A 25,488-nucleotide genomic window follows, 5' to 3' on the forward strand; every position below is an offset into this window, starting at 1 on the left:
TGAGGGTACCACCACAGTGACAAAAAGGGTACTGCCCCAGTGACAGTATCGTACCTTTTTTTCTGAGAGTGTAGGGAACATAATTCTACCAAATTTGATTGCAATTCTATTATATTAAGTTATATTGACTCCACACTATGTCTTAACGCAAGGTCTTTTGTTCTATTTTTCTGTTTTAACATGTTGCGTAAATGTACAAATATGCTCCTTTCCTCTGGGAACATTTGTACATTTAAAACTTACAGAAGGTGCAAGATTGGACTCAAATGGGAATTATATTTATTTCTAACAATGTGAAGATGTAAACAGTCATTCAGAGGGGGCTGATGTGAAACGCACCATTCCAGAGAAATGTACTGAGTCAGAATTATTCACAGTGGTGGTCATAGGAACCAGCTGGCTGAAGGGTTTAATGCCTCCAAAAGATCCCTCACAGAAGGTTTGCCCATGAAATGGTCATAAATATGCCGTCTGACACAATATTTTATGATAGTTTTGAGATAAAGTTTTGGACTAAACGTTTTTGTTTTTTCCACTCTGCTCTTGGCAGAGGGTACACATACGGCGCTGTACCCACATTTACGCAGATTTCAGATTGAACACTATTTTACTATTGTCATCATTCTATATAAAAACTCAGGACACATGTGTTGTAGACATTGTGACTCCTGGGTCCTGTCAAAATCACTTTGAAGAAATACAAGCTAATAAGTTTCTCTACAATGCACCAAGAGAACAATATGTACAATTAATGACTTTCTTTGCATCTCAATGATTTCAACTAAAATCTTTGATGTTGAGTCCATTTGTCCACTTTGTACATCTCTTCATAAACTTTGTGGGGTATCTTCATATTTTTATGCATGGATCTATTTATCTCCACACTGCTGCTAAATTCAGATTTGGCTCTGATACACATGTTTATATGCAAGAACACACACAGAGAGTGTGGGGATAGGAAGGCGAGGCAGATGGCAGTTGGGTGGGTTTGGGAGAGACTCTGAAGAAAGCTGTGGTTTTGCGGAAGCACAGAGAGACATCCATGACAAGAGGAGAGGAGAGGATATAGAGAATATGCAGGAGTGAGGGAGAGAGGGGATGATGTAAATTAGGACAGATGTGTGACACGACAGTCTAGTGGAATGCTTACTACGAAGAGTGTTGCTGGTATCTTGCCTGTGCGTGAGTGTACGTGTGTGCATGCAGCCTCATTAGGGCAGGGGGAGATCGGAGCCGCAGTGGGTTCCCTCCACTCAGCCACAGCCTTCTTTGATGAGGCTCAATCCACAAGCTCAATCAGTCCCACATGAGACAGAGAGAGAGAGATGGAGCCATGAGAGGCGAAGAAGGACTGGGGGAGGGAACAGAAAAAGATGAGGGGGAATGGGTTCTTTGATATATTTTTGTAGTATTAGTTTAAAATGTGCTAGATAGAAGAAACAACAGGAGAGATTTTTAGCTTTAGAGTATTTTTGAATATCATCACTTATTGTTATAACAGACCCTCTTATCTCCATAATAGTAACTATAGGCGAAGGAAAAAAGTTACCTTTAGTTAATGTAAGAAGATTTTATTCAAATTAATTTTGGATCATTTCTATTGATCTGTTTTTTGGTAGCATTATAAAATGCTCACCCAATGTAAATAGCAGCTGGTGGTGTGTTTGAGTGGTGTATAACAAGGTACCTGGATTTTTTGTTTTGGAGGGCCAAAGTGCGATGTTTGGTTTTTAGGCCAAGGAACAAAAAGACAAAACTGTAATAAAGATAAAGAACTTAGATAGGTTTTAAAGAGTTTTTAAAAATGTATTTAATAACATCACACTATGTTTTGTTACTACAATACTACAATTTTTAAAGAAAAATCAGACATATAAGAAGCTTTACAGTACTGTGCAAAAGACCACCCATCATTTATTCTTTAATTTAATCTATCGTTTTCCATTTATCATATCTAATCATAATTTGCATAAGGAAAGGGAAAATCAAAGTAGAATGAGTGAAAAAGACAGGAGTTTACAAAACTGGAGATAAAAAATAAGTAAAAGATAGAGAAAAATGGAACTCCTAAGAGCCTTACATAACATGGTAGACCACCAAAATTGCACTTTCAACTTTGAGAGATGAAAATTCAGGTGCTTCTGTCCACTGTGAGAAGACAACTCAACACTATATATCTAAAAGTGTCTGTAACTGTCAAGAAGCTGTTAGAAAAGATAAAAAAAGTAGATTCGTGCTTGAACGCTGGTTTTATGGACGGATTTTTACCAAATAAATTTGCTTTAATTCTGAGATGTAGAAAATACAACCAACTTCTAAGACTGACCTTTGGAGGTGTGGAAATATGTCACTGTAGAGTTCTTTGAAAAACTAAAAGCAAGTCTCCTGAAAAGAATGAAGTTGTATCAAAGACAAAGAGTGGACACACTAATTATTGAAAAAAAATCACTATTGTGTTTACTTTTTTAAGTATCTGCTTAAAATTCTGTTAAATATGTTTTCTGTTTTTTCCTGATGCTAAATAATGATTGACAATCAATGATTGATTGGACATATCAAGTCAGTTATGAGTGGATACTGAGCTATAAAAGTCTTGGATGAGCAATCGCCCTATTGTTCTGGCTTTGTATGACAGAAACATAACAACAACAACAAACATGGAGTCAAAGCGGAACAAAGGACAGTGAGAGTAAGAAAGATCACAGCAAAGGAATTCTCTCTCTCTCTCCTCTCTCCTCTCTCTCTCTCTCTCTCGCTTTCTTTCTTTCTCTCTCTCTATCTCTGCCCTGATTGGTTGGGAGAAGAGGGACAGGCAGCACACCACACTACTAAACTCTACAACAACGCACCATCTTATTATTCAGAAGCTCTCCTTTGTAAATGCGATAATTATATGCTTCTCAAAATCCCCTTACACTGAGGAAATATATCATAGCATTTTGACACTGAGTCATTCCATGTCCCCCCACCCCTCCCACCCAGGGCTTGCAACTGGGTTCCCACTGTCACTCTGTGAACTCACCTTATTTCTTACTTTCATTAATCACAACCTCCCGCATTTCTTCATGTATGTTGATATGTGCATGCACGCATGTGTGTATGTGTGTGTGCATATATATGTGTGTGTCGGCAGCAGTCATCACCATTGTACAGATGTGACCACAGCTCCCCCTCCTTCAACCACAACAAAGGCCAATTAAACAGCGCTGCCTTGCAGGCCAGGCAGCCGACCGCCAGCCGCACTTCCACAAACACGCAGATCAGTTTAAAACCGAGGGGGGGGGGAAGCAGTAAAGCAGAGCCTGGAAGGGGGCCTCCGCTGATTCAAACCAGCCGCCCCGCTCACCCTGCAACCCCTTACTTTTCAATTAGTGCCACATTACCTCTGATTGTTTAGGAAGCACTTATTAACTCGCTAAATAACAGTTAGCTCTAAAAATCAATCAAATGATTATGGTCATTGGATGAGGAACAGGAGCTGCCGTGTTTGCTTTGGAGCATGCAAGAGGTAGTTTCTAATGCGTCTAGACTTTAGTGTCCTGAAAATGAGCCCAGAATACTTGTAGTTCCATTCCTGTCAAATGCGAACAAAGCACTAAGGCTCCAGCTACTGTTTCATATTATTGATAGGGTAATATTTCTGTCTATGTTTTATTATGTGCAATGGAGGTGGCCAAACCTCATGCTGGTCAGTTGGCAGGGTGGGGTGCTATGTTGCGGCTTTTGTGAAATAGCGTAATAACATATCGCAAATGCTGTCTCCGGAAAAAGTGAGCTCACTTACAAGCTAGAGAGATAGATAGATATCTAAAGAATTCCATTGTGCCTGTGCTGTAATCTGCTCTTGTGTCTGTATACATACGTCTCCTATTTTTGTAAGCATCAGTGTATGGAATTGTTCACAGCAGGACAAGAGCTGGAGTGAACTGTCCTTTGGAGGTCAAAGTGACTATGCAGCTCCTGCAGGGGGAGCTCTTTGCTCAAGCTCTGCTGCTAACGTGGCGTGGGTAGCTCGTGGTGGCTTTGGTCAGGCTGACTGGAGCCCTTGGGCGCTGGCATGAGGCGAAGTGTTTCGGGAGGGGCCCCCTCAAAAACCATCTCCTCAGGGGCCACACCCACCACTGTAGCTCGCTGTGGGGGATGCCGCGCTGAGCCGAACCCAGCCAGGCCGCCCGATTTAGAGGCAGTCTCAGACCGCACGCCTCAGCCAGGGAAGGGAGGGTTCCTGCTTTATTTTCAGGCCCAGACTGCATGGCAAAGCGTTCTTTCTTTGCATTTACATGCAATCACACTTACTGAAGGTGCTTCACAGACAACTGGAAAAGCTATTCTTTTCAGTTCAGTTCTATTACATAAGCATGCACTAATGACACAAATGCTTTGTCTCACAAATGACTTTGATGGTGGCCCTTCTCAACTAAATCTAAAAAATACAAGAGCTTATGAGTACAAAGCTAAAGGTGGTGGCAGTGTTATGCTCATAGGAGTCTGTTTTCCTTTGTAACAGCTATATTTTACATGCTGCTGTTTCCCTCTTTTAGCTGCAGGGTGTGGGAGCAGCGCTGGGTGGTCTGAGTCTCCTCTAGCTTACATATGGTGTGGCTTTCTGGCCTTTCTTGTTTTGTTTTTGGGGTTTAAAGGAAAGGTTCTCTTTAGGTAGAACATGATTATTTTTACCTTGATGTAGAAGACTTCTGTCTCTCTCTCTCTCTGTTAATTTTTTTTTCTCTTCAGGTTTCCTGTAGTTCTCCCTTCCTCTCTTTGTCGACGTGCATTGTTCTCTTTTTTTATTTCAGGGTTTTTATTGGTTCATCTCCCTGTGCCAAGGATGTGGCCACAGTATCTGATCCTGCAGGATACCAAATGTGAAAGTTATTCATGATCTTACCTCAAGCTGACAAACATACAGTAACACCGTTTAGTACCATTTCCCTTAAATTGCATCGTTCCTTCATTCTATGTTGAGTTGATTAGTTTTGCTGAAGTCTTCTAGGCCTCATTCAAGACCCACACTGTTACCATCAGTGGAGGAGTGTGTCAAAGCCACAAGTTTATAGCTGAAATGTACACGCTTCGCACTTAAGAACAGACCTTAATAGCAGAAGGCTCTTTTGTTGATTCATTTAAATTCTCTCTCTCACTCGCTTGTGCCTGTCTCTCGTCCTCATTTTCCATTGAAATTCCCATTTTTTTTGTGACCACATGGGCTGGAAAAAGCAGTCATGCTGCAAGGCGAGTCTGTCCCTGACCCTGTATCTCTCCCTCACCACATTTCCATTTCCAGAGCGACTCACACACGTCTAATCATTTCACTTTTTCCCTGCATGGCAGCGTTATTAAGAAGCTGAATTTTCTGAGGGCTGCAGTGGAGAGAGGAATTCAGCGAGACTCGATTCCACTGATTCCCGTTTAACCACTCCGGAGAACTCGCCACGCTGACGACACGCAGGCTGATGATGAAAGCATATTGACCCCAGAAGAAAAAAAAAACTCTGAAATGAAGTCCAAGACAATCATTCACTCAAGAGATTTACAGTTCATATGAAATGCCTCTGGAATTGTAATGTAATCTTTGTTCAAGCCAAGAACTACTTGCACTAATGTTACAGTCCCAACGACCCCATGTGCCTATGATAAAGAGAAGTCCATTATACCATTTGTTTGGGGATTCAAATAAAATAAAGTTACTGAAATGGGTTAAGTGGGTTTTTCTGTTTTTATACTTTTCTAGAGCCATCCTGATGCTATATGATACCCTCTTGTTCGCACTTTCTCCCCCCTTGCCCTCAGTTCCTTCCCTCACGCATGCATACAAGCACACTTTCCTGAAAGTGCAATAATCTGTTTTTTACAAGCCATTTCCCTGCCCAAAAGTGCAGAAACTTTTATGTCAAATTTCAAAAATAGACACAAAATGATTTCCCCCAGTTTCCTACTAAATCTCTAATTACAGATGTAGACTCTCTCCCACTTTGAAGCGAACTGTTGGTGGGGATAAGCCTAGAAAGAACATCCCTGTAAACTGCTTACATCTACTGGCGCTGTGTATTATGACTTCTACACCTCTCCTTTCAATTTATGCACGCTTTCAGGATGTGTTATTACTGATCATCAAAGGGAAATAGCAAAGCCATTAGCTGAAATGGGGAAACCACATGTAAATCGCAAGGAGAGCAGTTTCCTCAAGCTACATCAATCAAGACCTCCACATGTGGCAGCGTACTTTGCTATTTACATTAAGTGTACATGAATTGGCCACCTGCACACTCTAAAGCTTAACAAAAGTATAAAACACTACTTTAATCAAGCTGACGCAGCAAAAAAACTTAAAAGCTAAAAAAAGCTAAAAAAGCTAAAAGAAGCTAAAAAAAAAGCAAAAAACACAGCAATAATAAGTTTCTTGAACACAAATAAAGACTGCATTATGAAGTTTGATAGAGTTCATTCAAAATTTCTCTGCCAACTTATCAACCGTTGCTGGGTCAACTGCACAGACTTTTGTTGCTAACATGTTAATGTTAGATGTTAGATCACAAATTTAGAAAAGATTAGATCAGGTATAAATAAACACCAACAAGAAATTCAATGCAAAGACAGAATAGGACATACCACATCCTGCTACGCACAATATGCATTAAACAGTCTGCCTTTTTACAAACATCTAAAAATAAAGTTCAGAACTCCATAATGTACAAATATCAAAAGTCACTTGGCTTGTCTTCATCACACCAGTAGTTTTACTTAACACATGGAGTACAATATATATGTCCGGAATTACATTGCTGCCCTCCACATAGAGTTTGATTCCCTGTCCTGGCAAGCATACCATACTACATCAATAAGTGTCCTTGGGCAAGACACCTAATGCTACATTCACCATGCTTAAAACTGTAAGTCACTCTGGATAACTGCATCTACCAAATGCCACAAATGTAAAATAAATGAGAAATATCAAAACTCAAAGAATGTTGACCTTTTCTGCCTAAAACATCAATCATTTTATGTTACCTCAACTAAACATTTCTATAAGTGTTTATAGCAGAATGTACCATATTAACTAATAAGAAATGAACTAATTCCTAAAAATATATGAGAATTATTATTATTTATTTTTTATTTTTTGCAAAGTAAATTTTTTGCTGTGCATTTCTCCCCTCATCCCTGAGGCATATGTATACTGTCATCACTCAAACGTTTACCTTTGTCTTCTTCACAAAGGCTATCATAATCAGTGATTTCGTAAGCAGTTTCTTGGCTCATTTTGCACAGTACATTATTTATAAAAATCCCTCGTTTTACAGAAATGAAATTAAAAAATGCTGTTACAACTTCAATTGTGGTTAAGAATCTATCTTACTGGACTTTGGTTTCATATGATGTCAATTCATGACCCTTCTGCCATAGAGTGCTGATCAAATCTGAATTCTGCTCTCAAGTGTAAATTATACTTCGAGGAACCACCCAAGCACCCCATCTAAATGATACATTTGACTTAGAATGTTTATTTTGAAAACAGAGACTGGATATAACTTATGTTGCTCTTTTATAATTTAGACTTTTTCATTCCTAGAACTGCTCATCAAACATGCCATTCATAGCAATTTCACTTTGGACATCACAGAATAAAAGGCTGGGACAAACTGGTCTTAATCGACCCATATGTTCTCGTAGGTCTAATGCTAAGCATTGCTCTGGAAATTTTGCTTAAAATACCTTCACAATTGAAAATGTTCATTTCCACTATTAGGCCAATAATTTAGGCCTAAGGTTTCAACTGACTGGGGTTATAGTGAAAAATTAATGTTTTACAGGAATGTATTGTGTTTGAATAATGTGACCTTGTTATTAAATTTATCTCACTCTTTTGTGAACATGCCTTGAAGAGGACACAAATATTTTGACTAATTGAGGAAGCAAGGATCATTTTTCAATTGATCATAGTTCTACATTTGCAGAAGTTGTTTGTTTTTCACTATAACTTTGATGAGAAATGTGTTCTGTGGTCAGATGAGATCAATATTAAACTTTCTGGCAGCAAATATCTGAGGTGAGTCAGATCTTTGTATAATATTTGTATAAAAAGGCAGAATAGAACCTGATCCCCGAAGTGAAGTATGGTGGTGGATCTATGATGATGATAGTCTGCTTGCCTTCCAAAGAGCCTTTGATTTTTATCAGGATTAATGACATCACAGCACAGATTAATGACAGCAAAGTTTTTGCTGTTTCCATGCCCCCAGAGTAAACTCCACAGAAAGACTGTTTTTACTGCAGATATGTTAATTCTAAACTAACAATAATAAAGTAATAGAGTGAGTATAAGCCTTGAAAGAACATCCCTGTAAACTGCTTACATCAACTGGTGCTATGTATTGTGATTTCTACACCTCTCCTTTCAAGTTATGCACACTTTCAGGATGTGCTATTACTGATCATCAAAGGGGAATATCAAAGCTGGGGAAATGGGAAGACCACAATCGCAAGGAGAGCAGTTCACTCAAGCTTCATACCAGAAGAAAAAATCAAGCTTTTGCAGTGTCCCAGCCGCCACAATAAATGCCACAGAAAGACCATTTTCATTGCAGACTGCTAGTACTGTACAACTTCACAAATTTCATAGTAATGGAGAAGTAAAAAAAATTTGTCTGTCTAGTATTCCAAAAGCGGTGATTAAACCTTGAAGTAGATAAGCTGACGTACAATGATTTTGAATATTGCATAAAACCTAAAAGCTTTTATTTAAAAACCTAATATTTAACCCAGGTTGATTACATACTACAGCTTATTATTCACTAACTACAGGTATTTCAATGCAAACTGGTTGAGCTATTCTTAGGTTATAGCAGAGTGTAATAAAACTGTGGGCCTGCTGGTGGGCCCTGGCTTTGTAAGGGGTTAAACATACTGCATATGTTGGTATATAAAACAAAAATATTAATATAACAAGTAATTCCTAAATTTTAAACAGCACTGTACAGTTGTTCAAATGTGTCAGCATCCCTGGTCAAATTACACATACTGCTGATATTCTAAGTGAAAATAAGTTAAGATATTACTAGTAGATAGTCAACAGAGAACACATTTCTGCACATTCTAAAGTACAATTGCTGTTTTGTTCTTTCTGAATTTAAGATATTAGAAAATAAATCATAAAATGTGGCCTGTGTAAAAGATATGGCATGTTTTATATCTTCTGTTTATTTTTTCCTATTAATTAAGCTCAGCAAATGAACTGAAAAGTGCCATATTTGTATAAGTTTGTCTCTTGAAGAGGATGTATTCACTTATTTTGACATGAAAAATCAACAAAACAAGTAATTTGACTAAGGGTGTTCAAACCTTTTTCACATGACTACATTTTTTATTTTTTAGGTCTCTTCATGTGTCTCCTCAGCTCAACCAGTACAACAGGAGACAATCGAGTGCAGTTATTGTATGATGACCTTACAATATAATACAACATAATCTCTCAATTTCTGAAATTAATTTTGCATCACAACAACTCTATTACATAAACACACACACACACACACACACACACACACATACAAAACATCTTACAACATCAACTCACACTCAAATAGCAGAAGCATGTATGACTAGATTTGTACTTACCTGAGTAGTCTGCTCTTTTGGTTAGGCAGCAAAACTGAAGAGTAAAGGGTTCTCTAAAGCATCTACTTAGACTACTTTACTGTAATATTGTATTCGCCCTGTAACACCGGTCACGAGTCCAAAGAAACACTGCATGCAAGTCTTTCCAAAGTCTTCCTGCATGCTGTTATAAATTACTCTCCCGAGCCTGGCCTACAATCTTCAAACAAATCCATAGTAATCTAAAAACTCTAGTTCTTAAGAAACTATATCATGTTGTAGCACAGTGTTGCATTACACTTGGAATGTAGAAAAAAAAATTCAAATTCATTTGTCGGCACCAAATGATTGTGACCTGTAGAGAAAGTAATTATGACACTAATAATACTGATAATTCTGTATCTTGCTGCAAATCAAATGAATATAATATTCTATGATAATGTGTCATCTGTATTTAGACTGTCTATATTTATATCCCAATAATTATAAATATGTTGATAATTAAGAAGAACAATCCAGAAGAACCAATCCAGTGGACTTTGTACTTCATAAGTTTGGTGAACTTAACATGTGCACTGCTCCAGAGGAGCCCCTTGTATTGGTCAGTGCTTTCCTATTTAGATGATACAAGCTGTGTGTGTGCAACTGCACAACTGTGTTGCATCTTAAAGTATCTGAATTCACTACTAAGAAGAAAATTATTTAATCCCTTAACTGCTTCAACTCCTTGAGAGCAACTTTCATATTTCATAAGCTGCATTCAAAAAGTGGGTGTCATATGAGGCTGTAACTGTCTTCTTTCCAGTCAAATAGATGGGTGATGTCATTTTAAACCCTGATAATAAAAGAAGCTGAACTTACAAGTTTTCTGTTTACTGAAAGTTGACCCATTTTTCTACAAATCTAGGCTATAAACTATAAACAGATGTTGTCTCTTCAGTGATCTGCTCTGTAAAACTATTTTTAGAAAATTATACAAAGAGCATCTAAGATTTTTGGCTTTACTCAGCAAATTGTAAGCATATAGCAATATGTGTATCATCATAAAACACATTTTCTGTTTGAGGGGAACTTTTACAAAAAAAAAATAAATGAATAAAATAAAAATGCACATTTATTTCATACAGTTACTGAACAATTTGCCTAATGATTTGGTCACGTAAATTCAGAAGGAAAAACCAAAATATGCCCTGGAGAATAAGAGGTTAAAATCACAGGCTCAGTACATACTAAGGCTTATTATGCACTAACTACATGTACTTCAGAGCAAACTGGTCGAGCTATTCTTAGGTTACAGAAGTGTGTAATAAAACTTTGGGCCTACCAGTGGGCCTTGGCCATGTAAGGGGTTAAATATACTGCATATGTTTGTATATGAAATAACAAAAATATTAACATGACATGTAATTCCATCATTTTAAACATAGTACTGATATTCTAAGTGAAAATAAATTAAATATCTTACACAGAGAAAACATTTCAGCATATTTCAATGAACAAATACTCTTTAGTTTTTTCTGTTAGATGATTTGGCTAAATTCACCATTAAGAAGATGTGTGTGGATGCTTTCAGACATATACTGTATTTGTCAGCAGACACATTGCAAGCAAATGTAAATGTAATAACAGATCTCCACTGGACCTGATAGTGCCCTTTAATTGAATCTCATCAGGAGCCAGTGTGTCACCTTGCATGACTACGATAAAGAACTAAACGATTGACTTTTTTGAGTGAGTGAGTGAGTGCATGAGTGAGTGGCCAAGTAAGAGAGAGAGAGAGAGAGAGAGAGGAGAGAGAGAGAGAGAGAGAGAGAGAGAGAGCAAAAGACACAGTGAGAGGGTCAGTTGAAGAGCAGACTGCTAAATATAGTCTGTGTGTTACAGTGAGGGCCAAACTCTCACAAACTACAAGCCTGCTCTGACCAAGCCTTGTAATTGAGGGAAAAAATAAAGAATGAAATTATATGTTTATTTTTGAAAACAATTTTAATCTTCTCTCCCCTCATTTTGGGAAAAAAAGAGACGCCCACAAGGACACTCAAAACCAAGATGGGCTACCGGAAGACCATTTTAACTGTTTATTTATTTGATAAAGGTCTGTAAGCTAGCCTCACACACAGTGGAAAAGCATGCTGCACGTTTCTGTAAGCTTAAAAAGACACCAAATGTATAGTATGTATATAGCAAATGTTATGAATAAGGCTTATAAAAAAGAGAAGTGGATCTTGTTGCAGCATGTTTCTGAAGTGTTTAAGCAGATTTTAAGGAGTTCACTGTAATGACATCATCAGGGATATTTTTTTTAAAAGTACTATGAGACTTAGTAAGTTTGAAAGCACACTTTCCTTTACTGCAGTGCTGCAGATCTTCTGAGAATGTCTTCTATATATGCAATATTTTTCTTTTTTTTTTTTAGACGTTCCAAATCATATGAATCACAAACCATAGAAAGAACGCGGGTTGCACATGTTGACATTAGCATCATGCTCAGCTTAATGAACCTGCTATTGAAAGGTTCTGGAGCATCCCTTTAAAGACCTTTAATCACAGGTTTAAGTCATTCTGAGCCTACACAAGTCTACACACTCCCTCAGTTCAACTGGCTTTACATGACGTTGGTCTCCGTTTCTGTAAACACAGGAGGAATGGCCTTTTATCAACTTTCAGGTTATAGAAATCATGAACTGTGCTATGAAGTTGTGTACATGACTTGTTTCATTATGATTGGTGGCCTGGTGGAGGGCAGAAATAGTTTCTCTTTCTGGGTCCGCTGCACTGCAGCGCTGCTCGGTTTCATTTTACAACATTTTCTATTTGTTTTTTGGTTTGTTTGTTTTTGTTTTTTTTTTCTTTCATTTTTACCATTTTTCTTTGGTGGTGGGTCACCATAGTTGTCTTTAAGTGACCATATTTTCTTCTGGACATACCGGCAGATAGTTTTTGGTCTATAGTTGTAGGGTTGGTACTGTTGTGCTGGGTTCAGATCTTCCTTTTCATTCTAATTGAAAACATGCTTTATTCCCCATAATTGTTCAAATGAATACAGCTATCACACGTTTACAGACTAGGTCACATCTTAGTGGTTGAACACCACACGCTTTGATTCTCATTCTCATTTCACAAGCCATCACACAGCTTCTTTTTAAGTTCCTTTTTTTAACTTCTTTTACCGTTATCTAGATGCTGAATGTACTGCTGAATGGAAGAGTTGTCCATTCATGGTCCATTCAGAAATCACTATATGATTATTATATAATCATTTATCCTTCTGTGATTAATTTTTTTTTTGTTTACTGTCCCTGTGAACTTCCAGTTCTTCAGTCTCATCTAAATTATACATTTTTTTGTAAACCTAACATTTCATGCAATGCACACATCTTCATAAATGATGTTGACTGCTCCTTAACTCCTTAAAATCCCAGGCTTATTACATACTAAGACTTATTTAGAAGCTACAAGGACCTCAGTGCAAACTGGCTGAGCTATTTTTAGGTTATGGAAGTGTTTATTAAATGTTTGGGCCTGCCGGTGGGACCTGGGCATTTAAGGGGTTAACATTCTCAATCTATTTCCACCCAACCTTCCATTTTCATTGTTTTGGTGAGAAACGTCACAGAAAAATATTCAATACACTGTTTTTTATTGTGTCGTTTTTGATTATATCATATCACACTGAGTAAATTAAATTCCATTAAAATTCCATTTGCTGCATGATCTACTTAAATGCAAGAGTATCTTTATATAAATTACAAATGTACTACTATATTATGGCTAAGGTGCACATACTGTAAGGGTGAGGGTAAACGGTTGACCACTACACATAACAGCATAATATCAACAATTTTAGTCTTTTCTAACTTCTGAATCTATTGTTTAGTAAAACTGAACACATCAGTACAGTACGTACTAGTATAGTAAGCTTGAGCATGTGAGGGAGCCTATACTTTTTATTTAACAATACAGTACATGGCATAGCCTACATATTTAATTTGAAATGATAACATTTTTTGCTCATAGTAATGAATATATTACATTTGCCATATTAAATTCCATGAGATATTTTGACTCATTTAAGTTGATTTCTATTTTAACATACGAATTTCTGAAATCAGGTTACAAACTTAACACCACGTTATATGTATGGTACATAGTCTAAGAGGAAGGGAGTCCCGTGTTTCTCTAAAAACTATGATCCACAATGACCCAAATTTACGCTGCTTCCATGTAACTTAACTCTTAGTTTACAGTCTAACTGTATAATTTACTGGTCATAATAGTGCAATATGATGGAGCTTAAATGAAGGTATTCATGTATATGAGGCAGTTTAGAAGTAATCTAGTAAGACTGATTTTTCTGGTAAAATATGAAAGAATTTCAGCATGTTTTTTTTTCTTTCTATGTGCAATATACTTTAAAAATGATACTTAGATCTGTCTGAAATGTAATTAAGAGACACACTCTTAGGTTGAGGTTGAGGATCAGAAAATGTAAGAAACTCAACTCCGGTTTGGTTAGAGTTCAGTGGTGTGCTTTACAGCATGAACAATGTTCCAATACCAGCACGTCCAGATCCTCTCCTGAACTCTTCATGATACAATACAAGTGAACATTTTTAGATTATAGACTAATTATTTTGTACAATTGGGTTATAATTGTCATTCCTTTCGTTCCTAAACAGTTATTTGGATTTAGCTCTTTAGCAACACTTGAGTAGATGCCTTCTACATTCTGTTATTTCTTTCACCATTATTGTTGTGGGTATTGTTTTCATTGTGCTAAAAGAACTTTCCAAACATATTTCCATTCTTTTAACAATGTAATCTGTTTAATAACAGTTAACAGTGTGATCTCTTTAATAACAACAATGCCTATATACAATACACATGCCTACAAGTTAGAAAGGGACTGGATCATAACCATGACCCATAAAACAATCAATTACAACAATTCCAGCAACTTTTAGAAATTTCTACATCACTGAATTGTTAAGTTGTGAACAAAGCAATTCAGGGTGGTTTGATGTGAAATGCATTATTCTAGAGAAATTCACCAAATCAGAACTGTTCACAGTGGAACCAGACGTTTGAATCACTTAAACCCGTTAAGTGGCCAGGGTGACCCAAATTTTATTACACACTTCTATAAACTAGGAATGGCTCAGCCACTTGGCATTAAAGTCCCTGTAGTTACTAAATAATAATCCTTAGTATGTCATAAGCATAAGGGCTTAATTCCTCTAAAAGCAACCTCACAGAAAAGTATTACACAGAGTAGTTACAACTACATTATGTGATGAGGAAGCCATTGTTTTATGGCACTGTTGAGATATGTTTTTGGCGTAATACATGTATTTTAAATACATTATGGTTGTGAGATACACACCGGATGTTTTAAGGCTGAATAGTCCCTAATAACCTTTTTTTTTACGTCAGATCAGATTTTATTATCATGATGTATGCAAAGTCAAAAAATATGTGTAGGTTCATGTAGTTTATGTAGTACATAGTTTATGTAGTACATAAAATGCCTATATTTGTGTTGTAGATGTTGTGACCTTTGGTTCCTATCACTACCACTGTAAATAAATCAGAATGGGTAAATTTCTCTGCAATGCATCACTTCACATCAAACCAGTAGAATGCCTTTGTTTACACCTTCAGGTCTGAAATGTGCAGAAAAACTGGAAAATCTGTTGGATTCCCCTTAATATGCCTTTACAGTGTGACAATAAGACTCTGAATAGCTCTACATATCAATAACTTTATGAAACATTAAACATACAGGTGTGTAATATGACATATTTTATTGTTATTAAATAACATGCTTTTCTGAGCATACCCTGGATATCATCCCTACCCAAAGAACACTGACCAGCTGCATTTTTATCATTATGAAAAGAGCATAATTACTCCTGGATGTAGAGCGATATGATATGTGAAACACTGAATAAACATCATTGTAGCCAGAGTTTTAATGACTGATCTTAAAGGGGAACTCCACAAAATGTCTGCATAATCAAATGGTTAAGATGTAAAGTCAATCTGGGTGGTTTGGTGTGAAATGATGTATTCTAGAGAAACATACCGTCTCGAAACTGATCACAGTGTTAGTAACAGGAACCAGAGGTGTGCCTCTAAAAGCTCCTAACAGAAAGTTATCATATGAAATGGTTATAAAAACTCAGCCTCTTGTCTGTAGTTTTTTTGATAATGTTTTGGCCTAAAATGTATTTGACTCAACTTATTTTAGCGTAGTCATGGTGGAAGGATACATGAATGGGGTTCCGAGACAAAATAGTCCTCAAAGAAAACTCATTTTTCACCCCAGAATTTAACACTATTTTATCAACAACACTGGTTGTTACCACTGGTGATTCTGGGTAGTAAATAAAACGATTACATTTGTGTTGTAGACATGGTTCCCTGGTTCCTATCAACATCACTGTACAGAAATCTGAGTTGGCAAGCTTCTCGACAAATGAACCACTTTCCCCCAAACCACTCTGAATGACTTGTTTATATCTGAACGACTGAATTACGCAGACACTTTCAAAAATTGGTGGAATTCCGCTTTAAATGTAGCATTACTGGTGAAAATATCGTGACCGTTTATCGTTCAAAAGTCTTTCAGTATGGTAAAGTTAGATTCTGCCACAGTGCCCACTCCTAGGTCAGTCTGCCTAAAGCAGCCCCACTTCCACTCTCTGCCGTCTACTTAGCCCATTCATATAGGCTCATATAGGCGCCTCTGACGACAAACGTAGCCAACATGACCGTTTATGAGCTCAGTTATGAGGCGAGTACTTTTCTACATGTATTCACACAAAAACGTGTGACGTTTTGTGCCATGTAGCTAGTCTAGTAAGGCTTGGCTGGAAATAAAATCAGAAATGGCTTTTAAAACTTTTTTTTTTAAGTTTGAATCCTCTACGGCCGTAGCGGTAGCTATGCTAAATGACAGCCTATCGACCGAGAACATGAAAACAAGCCTTTATATTTTCAATTTATGCTCACTATTACCTTCTTTTCACTGTCAGCGGTAGGCTGGTCTGGTCTAGCATTCAGGGGGAGTGGGTCTCTCTCTCTCTCTCTCTCTCTCTCTCTCTCTCTCTCTCTCTCTCCCTTTGGCCGTGCATCAGTCGTTTCCGACCCTGTCATTAGAGGGCGTGTCTCTGAATCCACATAGAAGTCATCGGTGCATCCGTGACTTCACACAGCTTCCCGGGCCCGCGAGCTCACTCCTTGCCCGTCTTGAGCTCATCGTTTGGGATCTGCTCCTCAGGGATGGCCGCCTCGGTTCTGGAGGTAAGGAACCACAAACTGCACGCGACCGGCCTCACTTCTTCAGTTCTGGGCGCAGTCATAGTGCAAACGAAAACTAATATAGGATACTTTGCCGTTCTACTCCTGAGCTTTTGGATTCAGAAACGTGCACTGCTTACTTTGTGTTTGTAAGAAATGCAGCTAGATTTACGTCAGGCATCTTATAGTGGTCTGGTCAGAAGTTGTATCGTCCGACTCGAGTAAGGAATAAAGTAGTACTAAACCTGTGAGAGAGATTACACGCTGATGTAGAAGAGCAGCAAATCAAATGAGGCTGGTAGATCCGCGTGTTTGACATTTCATTCATTTAATTAATTCTTTCTTTTTGTTTGTTTTGTTTGAAGGGGTTGAATGTGGCGATCAGTTATACTGGAACAACATATCCTAATGGATAATAATGGGTAATTATAGAGCCCCACACGTTCTGGCCCTGAAGGCTTTCCTATAACCCTCCCTCTAAACTTAAAAAAAGAAGGAAATGGGGAAATAAAAAGCTGCGGTAGTGGCTTTGGTGCAGGCATTACAGTTCAGTTTTAGCCCCACGTGGTAATAGTGAGCAGGGAACGTGGAAAGGGGAGCAGCAGACTGGGCCAAGGTGAACCGCAGCAAAAAGTGCTCCCCCCAGCCAGATGACTTTCACCAGGGGAAAAGAAGCCATTCTGCTGTGTCCTACTGTGATGGTGACTTTTCAAGTGTGGCAGAGGGTGGAAAGTTGATACTTGAATATGTGTAAAGATGTATATCCAAATTCTGCCAGGCAGACGAAAGGCTGACAGTGTTCATCTGACAGAAAAGTTTGTTATTCAAGCCACCTGTTTTTATTGATCAGCTTCTTACAAGTCTCATGTCTTGCTTTTCTGCAAGTTTTCTTGCGGGGTTTCTTTTTGTTCAGATATATAGTGAGAGAATATTAATACTTTTATAAATTTAACCTCATTTTCACTTTGTTTTTTGTTTCTGTCCTCTTCAGGCAGTGCGCTTCTTTGTCTCTCAATTCAGCTCCAGAAGCTGATGTTAATATAATGAGTGCTTCTGATTCATTTATAGAGACCAATAAAGACTAAAGTTGTAACTGTTATAATCACCAGTCTAACAGCTTTACAAACCTTTCACCATCCTTTTTTTTTCAGTCATTCCTCACCGTTAAAATCCATTGTACTCACTAGGGGCTTCAAAAGTTTGTCCTTTGTACTTAGTCAGTCAAGTGACCAGGAGATTGACAGAACAATTAAAAAGCTAAGTCTGTAAGGACAGTCTTCAAAACAATGTCTTACTCTTCCACAACTGATGGTAACCGTGCAGTAGCAAACGTGTTTAACAGGAATGTGTGATGATAACGTATGTATGATGACATGTTAATCACTAAGGTGAAGGTTGTTGTCACATATTTCTGTCTGGAATCCTGTTTGCTCATGTGTTTACTCATTTATGTGTGTAGTTGAGGGACTGAATGACGACATAAAATGTGAGCTATTAGTGCAGAACAAAAAAAGAGAAACACTTGAGCAATAAAATTCAGCCCACGTAAAGGAGGTTTATTGTTGAATGACGCTGTTCTGTCTCTTCTCAGGAGGAAACACGTTATGGCTCAAGTCCTTTGGCTATGCTGACTGCCACCTGCAATAAGTTCGGCAGCAATAGTCCAGTTCGCGACACGGCCACACCTGGCAAAACAGTCAGCGCCGCACCAGTGAAGAAACCCTACAGCATGTCTTCCGACCTCCAGGCACCTAAGAACGGGCGAGGCAGCGAGGGCCTCGCGGACTCTTACAGCAGCTCATTTGGCACAGGGGGAGGTCTGCTCACCCCCACAGGCAGCCCCCCTCCGCCTCCAGGAGCCTACGGCTCTGACTACAACCCTTTCTCCTCATTCCAGACCTCCACAGCCTCTCAGGACCCTTCACTCCTGGTGACCAAAGCCCACGCCACGGCTGACTGCCTGACTAGTGTCTACACCTCGTTGGACATGACGCACCCATATGGCTCCTGGTACAAGGCAGGCATTCACCCCGGCATAACAGCAGCTCCTGCTAACGCCACCTCCTCCTGGTGGGATGTCCACCCGGGCTCCAACTGGCTGAGTGCCAGCCAGACCCAACCGGATGGTCTCCAGGCTTCATTGCAGCCTGTGGCTCCACAGGCCTCACTAAGCCCTCCTATGCCCAGCTATAGCTCCGACTTCACCCCCCTGAACCCAGCCCCATACCCCTCTGTGGGCCTGGGTTCCTCCTCGCATCTCCTGCAGTCCTCCCAGCACATGCTCCCACAGGACATGTACAAGCCCAAGCCAGTCCCTAGTACTGGCCTCATCGAGAACCCCATGGGCTTAAAGCCAGCCCGTGGCTCTGGGGCTTACACAGGCAGTACAACTGGCACCAGCAGGTCTTCCTGCGACTGCCCCAACTGTCAAGAGCTGGAGCGGCTGGGTGCATCAGCCGCTTCTCTGCGCAAGAAGCCTGTCCACAGCTGCCACATCCCTGGCTGCGGAAAGGTCTATGGCAAGGCTTCCCACCTCAAGGCCCACCTGCGCTGGCACACCGGCGAACGACCCTTCGTATGCAACTGGCTTTTCTGCGGTAAGCGTTTTACACGCTCCGATGAGCTGGAGCGCCATGTGCGCACACACACACGTGAGAAGAAGTTTACATGCCTGCTGTGCAACAAGCGCTTCACACGCAGTGACCACCTAAGCAAGCACCAGAAGACCCACTCAGAGGCTGGCCTTCAGGGAAAGGCTGGAGGAGGAGAAGGTGAGGCAGAGCCCAGGGGACCAGAGGAATCTGCGGACCCCAGCACCGATGGGGCCCCATCTGGTCCAGGGAATGGCCTACAGGATCACACAGCTAATGGAGAGGAGAAGAACGCCACGGGAAATGTGGTGGAGAACAGCAGTGGACTGCTGGAGATATAACCTCCTGTCTAAAATTTCTTCAGATGGAGCTACTTTTACATCGGTGCTAATCAACATGAAATGATGCGTCTTGAACAAAATGTGCTTTTCTATGACATTTGTCTTGAAAAAGACTTCATCAGCTCAGAGGGAAACAGTCTACCACTAACACAGGTAGTCTCCTGTGCGACATGAAGGAACATTGAAACAAGAAAAAGGAGATGAACAGGTTTTTATTCGTTTATTAGGCAGGCATATAGATGGCCATCTAGTAAGGCCGATGTCTTGGCATCGCTTTTGTAGATTCCGATTCTTTTAGGATGTTCGGTTGAATTGTTAATCTCTGTCCTTTCTGAGCATTATACACAGACCGATGTCATTTCATTTGTCATTATCCAGTGGCTTGCCTGGCACTTTGGCCTTTACCAGCAGTTCCTTTACGAAACATTTACAATGTTTATTACATGTAGAGACTTTTTAGTTTCTCTTCTTTAAGCGCAAACCTTTCTGAAGGCATAATGATTGTTTCAGAAGCCCCTAGCAGATCAGGGCTCTTCAGCCGGTTTGGCTGGAAGGAGGGAGTCAGGTGTACAGTCTAGTCTTTGCTTTGAGTTCCATGTTGATCCATTGCTTGTCTTATTTAATGTCCTATTTACATGAAATTTAATTTATGTCTTAAATTATGAACATTTGAGAGACAATCTTACATTTTACTGGCAAAATGGAAAACAGACAATGAATCAAAGCCAGACATTAAGACTTTTCATTTTATGTGATTATTTATTTATTTTTTAGACACTTGATTTTCAGATTTTGCTGGCTGTTCTATGCATTTTCTTCATAGTATCATAAAAAACAAATTGTAAGGTTTAAAATTGATTTTTTTTAATGACATGTTATTTTAGTCACTTTTTTTGTTTGTTTACCACTATGTACATATGAGACTCAAACCATGAAATGTTTCCAAACCCCAGCCAACTGTTTGTGTCTGATTAAATTAAGTGAAATTCAGTTCTCTGCTCTCTGTATTTTCTTGCATAGGGCAAAAGACCCTATAGTCAGCAATAGGGGCAATGACAAATGTACACTGAAGAAACTGGTTCATGATTCAATGCGTTAAAGAAAAATTTAAATATATTACATCAACACAGTTGCTTTGTTTAATTTTACTTATTTTGGCACTAATGTTCATCCATTTAATACTTTTTATTAATTTGCAACTACTTGACACATTTGTATTATGTAAATTTCCATGCACCAATTTTTTCAGTGTAGGCAGCCGCTATTGGTTGTCAATGTTATATTGCATTGCCTCCATTTGTGGTTATGATGCCATGTTTACCTACTGTGTATGTGAAACATATCATTTGGTATATTGAATAAAATACCTGGAACCTATATCACTCCTAAAAGCTAAAAAAGCACCACATAAATGTAATTATTCACTTATTTTAACAAGAACAGCTACAACAACTATTATAATACTAATAGAAATAATATCAGTAGTACTAGTCATAAATCCACAGTAATAATAATAAGGAAAGGAAAATGTATCATTTGTTTTCTCCTAAATACCTCAGTGGCATTGTTTATGCATTTGTTCTAAATAGGCCTCATAATAGTTGCTACTCATCTAATACTCCATATATCTTCATGTCTTCAAGACATTGTTTTGATGCATTCAAGTCTAGTAGAGTTACAGGAGTCAACTGACGTGTAATTTAGTTTGAAACAAGTGCTACAGTTTCAGTACTGTGAAATCAGCGAGACAAAGGCACCAAAGCAGCACAATAGACAGTGTTTCTTCACAATAGAAAAGAATAGGTGATAAGAAGATGATGACCATGTTGTGGGTGTAAAGTCCTATTTCTCTCCAACGATTAAGTTATTTGACCTTTCCAGTCAAGTTTTGTCATGCACTGTGACAACAGTGGAGTGCTTTTATCATATCTCTCCTTTTGGAATCTCCAAGTCACTCTTCCACTCTTTGGTTCTTTTTACTGTCTATCCTTCCCCACTCCTGTCTTTTTACCCCTTCCCCTGAGCCCTGGCCTGTCAGTCTTTGTGATCTTATGGCTGAACAAATGCCTTAATTAGTTCTCGCAGCCCAAACAAAGCGGGGCTCTCAGTTGATACAATGTGTCTCACAGAGCACCACCGAGAGTCCGCTCAAGAAAATTAAACCTCCCCCGCTGTCTGCGTGCACCAATTTACCCCCACCAGCCCTGCTACTGGACAATTACCCCACATCACTGCTACAGACTGGGCAGCGGAAGAGAGAAGAGCAGAAAAGAAAAGAAGAGAGGAGATGGGGGGGGGGGGCACTATACTGTTTACAGAATTGTGGGCTGTCCATGTGGCAGTGAACTAACAACAGACTTCAGAAACCAAAGACAAAATTCTCTGGCGCTAATGTTTGCCGGCGTCCAAATGCAGGGAGCCCTGTAGCAACTGAGTGTAAGCAGAAGTTTTTTCCCCCCTTTTTAAGTGAGTCACTGAGCAACATTTCTGAAAAGTTATTCCCTATTGACGAAACACTCAGTCTGGTAAGCCAAATTGACCAAAGCCTATGTTGAAATTTGTGCCATGCAGGGCTGGGTTGTGAAGTTTGATACTTTTATGGTTCTGACTGAATTACTTCAAGTCCCCCATGTATTGAAAAATTCTGTCATTTAATACCAAACTTCAGTACATAACCAATCCAGTCTTATCATCATCTCTGAATCAATAAACCATGCTTGTTCCAAAGTGTAGACTGGATACCAGCTGTCTATATGCTGAAAGCGTATTAACATCATTAACAACTCTGTTGAACAAACACAAATGGGAGTGTTTCTGAATACCATTACTAGAATCTTCTTCCTGCTGAGTACAATGTTATGACCAAGGAAGGACTCCATTTAACACCTCTATATCTTAATGCAGTATTTAGGCCTTAAATGAGCATTTATTACATTATTTATATTATGTACAATTCTGTAGCACAGCATTGCAATCCTTGTTTTTTTCTTTTGTCCATTAGTATACTCTCATTCCAATGGTTAGCATTCTTTAAGCAAATATATCCCACAAATAAATACATCTGTGCTGCTAGCTTGCATTAGTGATTATACACTAACATCAATTGATCTAACTTTTTTGGCAAACCTTTTCTTCTTTTGAAGAATGTTGTCTTTTGTTAAAGGCATTTTTCAGTTAAAGAATTAGCTTACACCTTCAAGACACACCATGAGTAGGAGGTTTTCCTATCCTTCAAAACAGAAATCTTGCATGTTTTCAACAGACATAATGATGGATGGAGTCTCAGTTTGCATGGTCTTCAATGTAGTTACGGAATAATAAGTCTTAGGATACAATAATCCTGGGATTTTGAGGGGCTGAAGCAATGTTTTAAAAAAATAAATACATTAAGCTTTGTACAAAAGAGGAGCCTCACCGAGCCTTTTTTTTTAAGGAATACTATACTAAGACTGGCCAGGGCCTCCCTTTGCTCTCAAAACAGCCTCAAATCTTTGTGGTATGGATTCCACAAGATGTTGGAAACATTCCTTTGAAAAACTGGTCCACGTTGACACGAATACATTGTGCAGTTCAGATTTTTCAGGTGCACTTTTATGCTGCGAATCTCCTGTTTTACCACATCCTAAAGGTGTTCTACTGGATTCAGATCTACTGACTGGGAAGGCCACTAAAAACATTAAACGTATTGTCATGTTCATGAAATCAGTTTGAGATGTAACATGGCGCACTATCATGGTAGAAAAAGCCATTAGAAGATGTGTAAGGTGTGGTCATGAAGGGATGCCAATGGTGGTTATCTGAGTTATCATAGTTTTTCTTCAACTAGTCTGGCCGTTCTCCTCTGACCTCTCTCTTCAACAAGGCTTTTCCGTCCATAGAGCTGCTTACTGGATCTTTTTCTTTATTGCACCAATCTGAGTAAACTCTAGAGACTGTTGTGTGAAAACCCCAGGAAATCAGCAGTTACAACATTTAAACCAGCACATTTCAAAATCACTGAGATCAATTTTTTTCTTCATTCTTATGGTAGATCTGAACATTACCTGAAGCTGCTGGCCTGTATTTGTCTGATTTCATGCACTGCACTGCTGCCGTACGATTGGCTGATTAGATAATTGCATGAATCTTTAGGTGTACAGATGTTCCTAATAAAGCCCTCTGTGAATGTACTTTAGATTAAATCATTTTACTTTGTGTGACCTTTTGTCTTAATTATGCTTATATTGTTAAAATAAATGTTTGAACATTACATTTTGTCAACACCAAAATAATCCTAACCAAATGTTTGCGTAGTGACTTTTTCGGTTGTGGCAATTTTAGCTAAGCTGATTTTCAGATTTTGGGACACATTTACTTCGACATAAGGGAATCAAACTCTTCACCATGTGGTTGTGAGGGAAAGGGATGCAGTCTGACTTCCTGATCTAAAATGCAGCAGCTCTGCCTATAGAATAAAACTGTGTTTCAGTTGCAACGTGAAAAATCTAAATCTTTCAACTTCATGTTAAAATAAATCAGAAAAGTCTTTAAAAATGAAATAATGAAAAAAATGTAAGCATTATTGTAAATTTAGGGGTTAGGGTTTGGGACAGACACCTCCCAATAGAAAGTACCCTATAAATTATGATTTTAGCTTATTACTAATACAATTCATGGTTTTTGTTTAAATAGATATTAACATAATCCTTCATTTCTCTGAGTATATATATAATATGTATATGTACACATGTGTATGTGTGTGTGTGTGTGTGTGTGTGTGTGTGTGGGCGTGGGTGTGTGTAGGTGTGTGTATGTGTGTGTGTATGTGTTATTTTATTTAACGATGACATGCTGTCTTCATTGCTTGAAAAACACCCAATCACATGCTGTCTTAGTGTTTGATCGGGAATAAGTTTACACTACTTAAACCCAGTGGTAATCACAACTTACATAAGAGGTAAATTCCAGAAGTACCGTACACACAGTAACCCTGTTGCACACACATACACACTTGTGACAGCACTTTGGCCTCCCGCACCTCTCCTCCTCTCTCGCTTCCCCCGGCTGGGTATGGTTCTAATTTACTGACTCTAATGAGCTGGAGTTGAGGTCAGCTGGTCCCGGGGCCGAGTCTGTCATCAGGGCCTGACATGTTTATGGAGGTCTGAAGTGGGCGCGCGGTCGAGTCCACAGCTTTAAAGACACAGGCGGAGGGTTTGGGTGGGGTGTGTATGTGTGTGCATGTATCTGTGTGTGTATGTGTCCACTGGGGGATATATGGGGGGTAGGGGAGGGTCCGTGGCTTCTGACTCCAGTGCGACTATTATTTTTGCCTTTTTATACTCCCCTGTGGTGATGGTAGCCTTGTTTTATTTTTAAAACTTTATGTTCGAAAAGTAAAAAAAAAAAAAAAAAGAAAAAAGAAAAGGACCTATGTGCCTCAAGTGAGGCAGTAAAAAGATAAATATACTCAGAGACGTGAGAGAAACGAAGCAAGCAAAGATTGAGAGACAAGACAGAAGGAAAGAGAGGAGAGAAAAGGAAAAGATTAAAAAACACAGAATCCTCTCGTCTTTTCCCCTCCCTGTTCTAAGTGAGGTTTTGCTAAAGCCAGTCTGGGCAGTATTGATCAAAATATTGTAACATTTTCCAAATATATCATGGTATCATGGTTTAAGTGT

General features: G+C 38.9%; 1 protein-coding gene across 1 annotated transcript; it reads left to right on the forward strand.

Moving 5' to 3' along the window:
* The first annotated feature begins 16,822 nt into the window (after positions 1-16,822).
* On the forward strand, positions 16,823-20,818 carry sp7 (Sp7 transcription factor). Its single transcript, XM_017705173.2, has 2 exons — positions 16,823-16,899; positions 18,488-20,818. The coding sequence occupies exons 1-2, from the start codon at positions 16,879-16,881 to the stop codon at positions 19,826-19,828; spliced, it is 1,362 nt and encodes a 453-aa protein (XP_017560662.1). The 5' UTR covers positions 16,823-16,878; the 3' UTR covers positions 19,829-20,818.
* Positions 20,819-25,488: the final 4,670 nt, after the last annotated feature.

This window comes from Pygocentrus nattereri, chromosome 26, assembly GCF_015220715.1.
Source record: "Pygocentrus nattereri isolate fPygNat1 chromosome 26, fPygNat1.pri, whole genome shotgun sequence".
In the NCBI taxonomy this organism is placed as follows: domain Eukaryota; kingdom Metazoa; phylum Chordata; class Actinopteri; order Characiformes; family Serrasalmidae; genus Pygocentrus; species Pygocentrus nattereri.

Coding starts and splice junctions, on each gene's coding strand:
- sp7 (XM_017705173.2), top strand. CDS start 16,879: ATGGCCGCCTCGGTTCTGGAG. Junction 16,900..18,487: donor TGGCCGCCTCGGTTCTGGAG/GTAAGGAACCAC, acceptor GTCTCTTCTCAG/GAGGAAACACGTTATGGCTC.